At 43.0% G+C, this 9,937-nt stretch overlaps 2 protein-coding genes across 5 annotated transcripts in view; one reads left to right on the plus strand and one right to left on the minus strand.

Moving 5' to 3' along the window:
- Nucleotides 1-2,268, plus strand: part of PXK (PX domain containing serine/threonine kinase like) — an 85,531-nt gene extending 83,263 nt beyond the window's left edge. For all 4 annotated transcript variants that reach the window (XM_012789355.3, XM_012789356.3, XM_020280401.2 and 1 more), the window contains one exon: nt 997-2,268. In XM_012789355.3, coding sequence (XP_012644809.2) covers nt 997-1,208 — 212 coding nt within the window. In that variant the 3' untranslated portion in view covers nt 1,209-2,268. The remainder of the gene's footprint in view (nt 1-996) is intronic.
- A 558-nt stretch (nt 2,269-2,826) lies between these two features.
- PDHB (pyruvate dehydrogenase E1 subunit beta) lies at nt 2,827-7,938 on the minus strand. The gene is made up of 10 exons (XM_012789363.3): nt 7,836-7,938; nt 7,697-7,750; nt 6,322-6,429; nt 6,174-6,236; nt 6,038-6,073; nt 5,601-5,886; nt 5,054-5,164; nt 4,528-4,619; nt 3,678-3,819; nt 2,827-3,376 (listed from the first exon to the last, which is right to left on the minus strand). The coding sequence occupies exons 1-10, from the start codon at nt 7,875-7,877 to the stop codon at nt 3,231-3,233; spliced, it is 1,080 nt and encodes a 359-aa protein (XP_012644817.1). The 5' UTR covers nt 7,878-7,938; the 3' UTR covers nt 2,827-3,230.
- Between the last annotated feature and the right edge of the window lie 1,999 nt (nt 7,939-9,937).

Consider the following 9,937-nt stretch of genomic DNA (forward strand, 5'->3'; position numbering starts at 1 on the left):
AGATGGGGACAACTAACTCTGTGGCATAGGAAAGTTCTTTAAGGCAGAACTTTTTGTGTTCTCAGTGTTTATTTCGTCCTGAGAGAACAATTCATTCATTGACTCAAAATATAAAATAAAAGTTGCAAATGTTTATGTGCCTGAAAACTGAGGGAAGTTTTAGAAACCTGTCAAGTGTTCCTTTCCTTGCCCACTATAGCAGAACTTTCTAGTTTCTCCTGGTGCTTCAGCCAAGATGTATGTTTAGTGCAGTTCTATTCTGTCCCTTGATTGGGCCACGGTGGAAAGAATAGTACTTCAGGAAGACTCCTCCCTAAGAATGCCCTTGCCAGAGAGAGACCCCTGTGCCCCTTGCTTTGCATTGCTAACAATTAATAGCATTTTACAGTTCTTTAATGCAACCTAATAGGAAAAGATTACTGGAGACAGACTCCTCTGGGAAATGCATAACCCAGCAGGCACTGGTTCCTTGCCAAGAATCCTGAGTGGTTTGTTTTTTGTATCAAGTCACATCCTTCAAATATTGTATGTGTTGGAATAGCTAAAGAACTGTTCATCCCTTATGAGTAATTGACATTCAGGTAGCCCAACTCTGTGCATACAGATATCTTATTTTTAATTGCTGGCCCAAAAGTAGATAGAGCTGCCCAGGACCTGACCGATGTAGCTAAGGGATGGAACTCTTCTCTTGGGACCATTACTAAAATTTGGAAATGGGGTCAGAGCCTCATCTGTGCAGACTGTCACTGTGTATGGTTTCACAGAATCTGTAATATTTGTTCCTACAGTCTTTTTTCATATGACTGTTATTTGAGGAAAATGACAACCATTCCCCTTTGATGCTTCTAGCTTTTTGTGTAGTATCTTTAAAAATCCTGCACTACTCAGTGAGGAAAACATTTGAGTCCATTCTCCCCAGGAAGAGCAGTAGCCTGTGTGCACGGCAGTTGGAGAGGTGATCACTGACTGCCCCCTCTTGGCCTTTTTCCTCCACAGGGATATCTGCATTACCTCCACCTCCTCCACCTCCACCACCAGCAGCTCCCTGGCCTCCCGCGAGCATGGAGGCGGAGGCGTCTGCCCAGCTCTCACCCCAGGCTGTGAATGGTGTGAGCCGAGGGGCCTTGCTCAGCTCCATCCAGAATTTCCAAAAAGGAACTTTGAGGAAAGCTGAAACCTGTGATCACAGTGCTCCTAAGATTGGCTGAAGCTTCCTGTTTACACTTGGAGGGAAAATATTTTATTTTTTTCCCTACTCACCTCTACCCCTAAAGTATCCTCTTCCTGGGTAAATAATTGCTGAGCCAGTACAACCACATACAGCACTATTTTGCAGATGCTCATATGAGGTTTTTCAAGAGACAAATATTCTTCAAGTAGAATAAAGTTAGGCTAGCATTGCTGCCTTAAGAAATATTTTACTCCTTTATTATCACTGTAAAGGAATTTTATTCATCCTCCAATGGGCATCTTTTTGGGGCAGCAGCATATTGGAATCAATCATTTTCAACTAAAGGAAATGGACAGAAAAACAATGACAACGTTCAGTCACAGCAGTGAATGGCCTTTGTGTTGCAGTCCCTTCTACCCCATCAGACTGCGCCTAGAAATGCCCCTCACAGTTCATTGCTCTAAAGCGTTTTCTGGTTATAGCCTAGATAGCTCCCATTTTTGCTACCTTTATCTTAGACATTAACACTGTAGCCCAAAGCATAGTTCTGTTGCTGAGTCAGAGAAGCAACTGAGTTCTTTACTTTCCCCTCAAGCAGGATGGGGAAATTTCTTAACATTCTCTTAAGTTCTAACAGGAATACCAGTATGATTATAGAACTCAGGGCTGCTAAAACAACTACTTTAGACCTATAGTTCTTTTTAGTTAGAATGTATCGAAACAGACAAAAAAAAAGTTAAAATCAGAAAAAGCTCTTGCCAATTAGAGGACCTTTGTAATCCTCAGCAATTAAGTCAACTTTGGGGCTTGGTGTGGGGGGGGGGGAGTCATTATTACAATGTAAGTAAATTTGGCTTCTATAGAAAACAATTCTGACTTTTGAAAGACTTATTTATGAGAAAGATCCTTAATCCTATGATTTGCTTAAACCTTTAAATAAATTGCACTTTAAAGGATTATAAATAATCCATTTAAAAATTGAAGTACACACATCAGTGTTGGTTACTATGCAGAGAGAATGTCATTGTGTATAGTTTCATGTAATCTGTCATAAATGTCAGCCGTATTTTTTATTAAAATAAACCACGTCAAGAAAATGTGTTGTCCGCAGGGTGGTTAGATAGTTCAAATGAGAACTTTTTGTGGCATCTTTTGTAAACATACAGATTCAGTCTCTCTAAAGTTTCCTTCCTACCTATGCTGTTTGTTTTCTGTCTTATTTTCCCTCTTAATAAGAGCTAATAATCCTGTCTTGCTCTTATATACTTCTATAACTAATTTAAACCCATCTTTTCCATCTCAACTTGTGAAGAGAGCAGTGTATGACAGACCATTTTTTGGCAATGGGACAAATACCTGACATAAACTTTGCTTTCATTTTAAAGGGAACCCAATTAGATTTAGGCATTTGGAGAGTATGTGGACAAGTGCCTATCCCGGTGTGATGCAACCTAGGTGATTAGTTCCTGAGGGAGGTTGTGAGGTCTGAGTCCTGCTGAAGTCAGTTTTGCTATTTTGGATAGTTTCAGATATTTCAATAAAAACAGGTAATGGTTTTGTACAGTATCAGCTTTTTTTCCATTTGGCACTAACTTAATAGAATTTCAGGATTTCCCCCCACATTTATTCTTTCAAGAATATAAAAATACAATTGGTCATAGTCAGGAATTCCTTTATTCCTTACCAAAACAATCTAACAGTAAATGATTCTATACTTTCATTTTATACATATAAGTTATCTTGGTTTTGGATATATCTTTCAACAAGACTCTGCTACATTCATATTTTGTCCTTATAGTGAAAGAAAGTAAAATTTTACATTAATCTTACTCAAAGAACATGGCAACTGTAACAGACAAAAAGTAGCATGGAGTCTAGGGCAGAAGAGGAGAATTCTCCACACATATACACATTTAAAACTTCTTCCCAGTACAAAAACATCTGTTGTTGCTTTAGAGATTATTTTCCTTTAAGAATAGTAAGGTCTTGCAGTACTATCCGGGTGAAGTGCCAGCAGATATTTCAAATAAATTTCAATGACTTGATATTCAAATTCAAACTAGATGTTTAATGTTTTCTTTATTGCAAATATGATGTCTTTGACCTGAGGTACAGAGTTGTCTTCTAGAATCTTTGCATAAGGCATAGGGACGTCAGCACCAGTGACACGAACAGCGGGAGCATCCAGGAAATTGAACGCAGGACCTAGGAGAGAAGGCAGGCTTAATTAACAGAGAGGCAAGAAATGCCCTGAATACTACCACCTGGCACAGAGGCGTGTCTGCTCAGCAAGAAAACGTAAGGCAAAGGAATGTTAGTTATGGGGAACTGTTTCTGGTTTTGATTTTTTAAACATTTACCCTAAAGAGACATTCCAAAACGACAAGTTGAAAGGTTCATGTAATCTGGCCACTCCTAGCTTTTAATCTCCTTATCCAGTATGTATTCAGGTACACAATGTTTATTACAGCTTGACTGTATTCTAGAACCAGTTTCTCAGAAATACCTTCCATGATCCTGGCACAGATTTCGGCTCCTACTCCAAACTGTGGCCAGCCCCCTTCCACGGTTATGAGATGATTTGTCTTCATGACACTGGCTTCTATGGTTTCAATGTCCATTGGTCTGATGGTACGCATATTTATCACCTAAACAGATAACATACTAAATCTCAGAGAGCGTTGCATCACAAATGCCTTGTCCCCATAATGCCACTTCCTGTTTTGTTTCTTATTAATCTTTGGGTCTAGGGAAATCTTATCTGCCTATGAACAGTTACATGAATGTTTGAACTGTAAAGGAGAAATTAATTAAAACAAAAAACCTCTATCTCTACTATAAGCAGCTCTGTTCTGATAGGATTCATTTATCCTTATTGGCTTTAACTTCCCTCTTATAAAAATAAATAATAGCTAACATTTGAGTGCTTACTGTGTACCAGACACAACACTAAGTGTAATTCTCACAACCACCCTGTGATAGAACAGTATTATCCCTATTTTATAGCTGCTGAAACTGAGACTTAGAGTACATAACTTGCCCAAGTATAACTAGCAATTGTTAGGTTCTAGATACGAGGCTTAGAATCATTAACTTCTGATTTTTCCCCCAGCTCTAGCTCAAAGGCTGGATCTTAACTTGAGAAAGCAGGTACTATTCTAAAAGATCCAGAACCTAAGTGGTAAAAAGCTAAGTATTAATATTTGAAAAGCAAGCAGTTTCCTAGTTTTAAGCAAAGACAGAAATGCGTGACCAAGCAAGACTTTACATCTAGTTAACTTGTTACAGAACTATTTCTGGGAGCCTATTAAAAGGCGCCTTTCTGATTCTTTAAGAACAAGTTAATGTCCACTCACCTCACATTCAATTCCCTCTTTAGATAGCACCGTTGCAGCTTCCATGCAGTGGCCAACAGGTCTTGAATGGGAAACCACAGTTATATGTGTCCCTGAAACAGAAGTGGTTACAAATCAGAGGTTGAAACTAAAGATGCTCTACCACTCTGCAGCCACCTGTGGCTCTTGTTCATTAATAAAGTCTTCAAGGGGGGGAAATGGGCATTTATTGAAACCTTAAAATCTGTACCCCCATAATATGCCGAAATAAAAAAAAATAAATAAAATAAAATAAAGTCTTCAACTCAACTTCATTCTAGTGAACTGAGGAATGTGGCAGCCTTCCTAGAAACAAAATACAAATCTACTGGAGACTGAGGAAAGCACAACTGAATAAGAAATCAGGGCATCACAAATTCTTAACTTGAGCTCATCCTATAATTTTTTAGTCAAAGTAATTGGCAATAACTCCTAGATTAAATCTGACCAACATAAATAGAGAGGCTGGATTAAAAATAATGTTTAAATGCATGCTAAGTTCTCTCACCTTGTCTTTCTATTTTGGCTTTTCCAATAGGAATGAGAAAATCTTTTGACTGAGCTTCAGCAGGAAATTCAAAAGGAACTCCATACATCAATTCATTCTCTAGCATCACCACTGCAAAATATCATAAATATTTAAACAAAAGTAACCAATTACATCCAGAATGACTAAAAATGTATATATGGCAATATCATTTCCCTTGTGAAAAGTTTCACTGTGCTGATTAGGGAGCCTTGTGTCTCTCATGTCTGGTAGCTGTGAGGATGGTTCAGATAATTACATTTGTAGTTTGGTCAATATAATTTTATCAGTTGAGGTTAAACCAGTGTTGTGGGTGTGCAGTAAATGTCTCCTTTACTTAACCGGCCCCCTTATAGTCAGAAATAAGAAAACAACCACATTCTTTACTATCTTTACTAAATCTATAAAACATTAGCATTTTATGTGCTATGTCTAAGCATAACTAAAAGACTTTAATGGTTCCTACAATGCAAAGATTTCATCTTAGGTTTTTAATCTCCAAAAGAGTCCCAAGGGTCACTCTGCTGACCTGGATTGTTATCCCGAACGGCTGATTTTATAAGTCCTTTGGCATCCTCTGAACTCCAGGGGCTGACCACCTTTAAGCCAGGGCAGTGCCCATACCACGAAGCAAAGCACTGTGAGTGTTGAGCAGCTACACCTGCTGAGGCACCATTGGGCCCCCTGAAGACTATGGGCACAGGCTGAAGGCCCCCTGACATGTAGTAGGTTTTGGCAGCTGAATTTATAACCTGGTCAATGGCTTGCATAGAGAAATTGAAGGTCATAAATTCACAAATGGGCCGCAACCCAGCCTGTCAAATCAAACACATGGATATTACAAAGACTAGAAACAGCAACGAAGAACAGCAAACAACCCCTCCATTCCTCCAACATTCAAAGGTTTTTAAAAGGTTATGTTAAAAGAAATCTCTTTGGATTAGCTTCATAAAAAGTATCACATACCATAGCTGCACCTACAGCAATTCCAGCAAATCCCATCTATAAAGTAGAATACAAATGTAGGTGAAAATCCATAAAAATTAGGACAATGAACACTAACAGATATGCCCCAAGGTTTGCTTCCTGCTAGAAGTCTTACTTCGGATATGGGAGTGTCTATGATCCTCTTATCTCCATATTTCTTCCACAGGCCTCGACTAACCTACAATTAAGAGTTGATCCCATTACTTGTATATCTGGGTCAATAGCCTCCTCAATTTTGTATAACTTTCACACATTTTAGTTACCTTGTATGCCCCATCATACTGGGCAACTTCTTCCCCAAGCAGAAATACCTTCTCATCTCTTTCCAGCTCCTCATCCATACCTTGATTTATAGCATCACGAACTGTCACCTGTCACAGGTATGGGAAAATAATTGATAAATTACAGGATTATTTAGGATTCTATTGAGATTCTTTTCTTTTATACCTAGGCTGCCCATAGCATACAATATAAAACACTAGAATAGGCTTCTCTTTAAAAGTTCAAAGAATTCTAAAAGTAACATTTCCATCACACAGAATCAGTCTTTGATTGGATGTATTGATGATAAGTTTACTGAACACATTACTTGACTTGCATCCAAACTTAAGAAACCTGCTTGCTGGCCAGACTAGTTCGCAGGCAGTTTCCTAAGCAGAAAATACAGAGTTGTTTTAATACCATACTTGGAGTACTATGGGGCAGAGCTACCAAGGACACCTAACTGAAGCACTGATCACTCACTAGGTGGCAGGCACTGCCAAACGCTTTACATGCAGGATGAAGGACTTCTTATCTTAATACCTGGAATGGTGGATCCCTCTAGTTAAAAAAAAAAAGGGAGTGCATAACCATATGATCCAGCAAGTTCACTTCTAGGTATGTACCCAAAAGAACTGAAAGCTAGGATTCAAACACATATTTGCGCACCAGTGCTCACAGCTGCATCATCCACAAAAACTAAACCCAAATGTCCATCGTTGAATGGATAAATAAAATGTACATACAGTGGAATATTATTCAGCTTTACAAAGGAATCAAATTCTGACACATGCTACAACATGGATGAACCTTGAAGACATTATGCTAAGAGAAATAGGCCAGACATAAAAGGACAAATGATTCCACTTATATGAGGGTTTACCAGAGGCAAACTCGCAGCTTATACTTTTGTATAAGAGGTTACCAGGGGAGGGGGAATGAGGAGTTACCATGTAATGGATAGAGTTTCTGTTTGGGATGATGAAAAAGTCCTGGAAATGGATGATGCTGATGGCTGTGAATGTACTCAATGACAATGAATTACACACTTTAGAAAGGACATTTTAAGCTGGGTGTATTTTACCACAATTTTAAAAAAAGGGGGCGCGAGGGAGGAAACGTTTAGTCTTAGTTTTCTCCAATTGCCCAGCTAATCCCAACCAGCCTCGAGGGGGTGACATGCCGGTGTGCTTGGCGCCACTCGGCGACAGAGGCCGCACGGGTCCCACGCAGGGTGCGGGCGTCAGCAAACCGCAGGGCCCACGTCGCAGCCTCTCCCCGCGGCGCCCGCCGGACACGGCGCAGGCGAGACCCCGGCCTCCGCCGGGGCGAAAGGCCCCTTCCGGCCCCAGTCGGGCTGGCGTCTGCGTCAGTTACCTGCAGCGCAACCGGCGCGGTCCGATGAAAACGTCTCTTCAGCAGCCCGGAGACCTGGCGGGGAGAGAGAAGGACGCTCAGAGGGGACGCAGAGTGGTAGGGTCGCGCAGGGCCATCGGGGCCGCATGCCGCCGCCCACCTGCTGAAGGGGTCTCCGCACCAGCCCAGACACCGCCGCCATCTTGATTGTGTCCTCTAGCCGCTGACAACACAGCGGTCCGACGACGCGAGCAGGCCCCGCCTCCCCCACAGGCGCAGGCCAATAGCAGGGCGCGGCGCCTGCGTGCCCCGCCCATCCGCCCACCGGCTGAGGGGCGAAAGGGCCCGGCTGAGGTGGCGTGTGGTTGGCCCCGCCCCTCCGCCTCTGGCTGCCTTGAATCGACTTTATTGACAGCAGGGGTGCACGCGGGGTGCACGCTGGACGCAGGTCCCTGGCGGCTGTGGCTAGAAGCTCGAGTAGCAGAGGTCAGACTCTGAGGAGCATGAGCTCTGGAGGCTAGAGGGAGCTTAAGACTTAGGTCAGCCTTCTGTGGCTACTGGAATCAAACTCCTGGGCTCAAGCGATCCTCCTGTCTCAGCCACCCGAGTAGCTGGGTCTACAGGCATGCACCACCACAACCAGCTAATTTTTCTATTTTTTGTATAGATGGGGTCTTGCTTAGGCTGGCCTCGAACTCCTGGCCTCAAGCGATCCTCCTGCCTCGGCCAGAGTGCATTGTGAGCCACCCCACCCGGCTGCTACTGGAATCCTTTGGGGACCAAGTAGTGCGTGATGGGAAACTTTATGAGTGAGCCTAGTCTTCCCTAAACAGCACTATTGGTTCCTTAGAATGCGAGCAAAAGCTTTCTTTGATGCATTAAGCGCCTACTGTGTGCCTAGCATTGTGATACCGTGCTGTATAGCTTGTCTAATTCTCATAGGAACCCTCTTAGATATTATAATTAGTGTTGTTACTGTCTCTATTGCACAGGGGAGTAAACTGAAGCAGCAATTGATTAAAAGAGCCAGAATTTGAATTAAGCCTGACTCTAAGGGTGGTCTTTTCTTACTACTTCCTAAAGCAGAAGTTGAGGGTCCCACCTTGAGGAGGGTTATAACAACCTGCATTTAGAGAGGGCCTTTTGGGGACATGCCAAACACCTGACAGCTTCTGGAAGTCATTAGTTTAACTTTGGCCCTTGGGGGTCAGGAGAGACACCTGCCTCCCAAGACATTCCAAACATTCCCTTCTGTGGGTGGCAGCTGCAAGCTGCCAGTCTGCAACCTCTGAATCAGGGCTCTGTGGGCTGTCTGTTTAAGGCAAGGGCTCTGGGGAGCCAGTTTATTAGGGGAACCGCTATCAGGTGTCCTCAAACTAGGGCCCAAGGGCCACATGCAGGCTGCCTAACACATTTATCCGGCCATCTGGGTGTTTTTGCTGCAGCTGCCTGTCCTGCTTAGCAGCCGACTCCTCCCGGGCCCACTGTGCACACTGTCCAACCGTCTGAGGGACAGTGAACTGGCCCCCTATTTAAAAAGTTTGAGGACCCCTGCCTAGATGATCAGTAGAAATCAGTCTGGTTGCTGAGTGGGAATGGGGGGGGGGTTTGAAGGCTGAAACAATGAGACCCCAGGGAGTCTGCGGCAGAGAGAGAGCTAGACTAGGAGGCAGCTTCTGGGTGGAGAGGAGGAGGTTTGGGATCTATTGGGGCTAGAATCAATAGCATTAAAGAGCAAAAGAAGAGTTGAGGAAGATTTGGGATTTTTGTAGTTGTTGGATGGATGGTGCAGAGGAGGAGCCTGGGGTAGTACAGGTGTGAGGAGCTGGGGAAGTAAAAGTGCATTTTTTTTTGGAGACAGAGTCTCACTCTGTTTCCCTGGCTGGAGTACAGTGGTGTTATCATAACTCACAGCAGCTCAAACTCCTGGGCTCAAGCGATCCTCCTGCCTCAGCCTCCCAAGTAGCTGGGTCTACAGGCACGAACCACTACAACCAGCTAATTTTGTCTATATATTTTTAGTTGGCCAATTAATTTCTTTCTATTTTTAGTAGAGATGGGGTCTCCCTCTTGCTCAGGCTGGTTTCAAACTCCTGACCTGAGGGATCCTCCCACCTCGGCCTCCCAGAGTGCTAGGATTACAGGCATGAGCCATTGTGCCCGGCCTAAAAGTGCATTCTTTAGATGACTGGAGCATACCCAAGTTGGCTATAGGAGCCTGGAGCCTAGGGCTATGTGGGGCTAGAGATATAAATTTGGGGA

Source organism: Microcebus murinus, chromosome 1 (assembly GCF_040939455.1).
Source record: "Microcebus murinus isolate Inina chromosome 1, M.murinus_Inina_mat1.0, whole genome shotgun sequence".
Taxonomy (NCBI): domain Eukaryota; kingdom Metazoa; phylum Chordata; class Mammalia; order Primates; family Cheirogaleidae; genus Microcebus; species Microcebus murinus.

Coding starts and splice junctions, on each gene's coding strand:
- PDHB (XM_012789363.3), bottom strand. CDS start 7,877: ATGGCGGCGGTGTCTGGGCTGGTGCGGAGACCCCTTCAGCAG. Junction 6,074..6,173: donor TAGACACTCCCATATCCGAA/GTAAGACTTCTA, acceptor TCTACTTTATAG/ATGGGATTTGCTGGAATTGC. Junction 5,165..5,600: donor CGTTCGGGATAACAATCCAG/GTCAGCAGAGTG, acceptor GATATTTTGCAG/TGGTGATGCTAGAGAATGAA.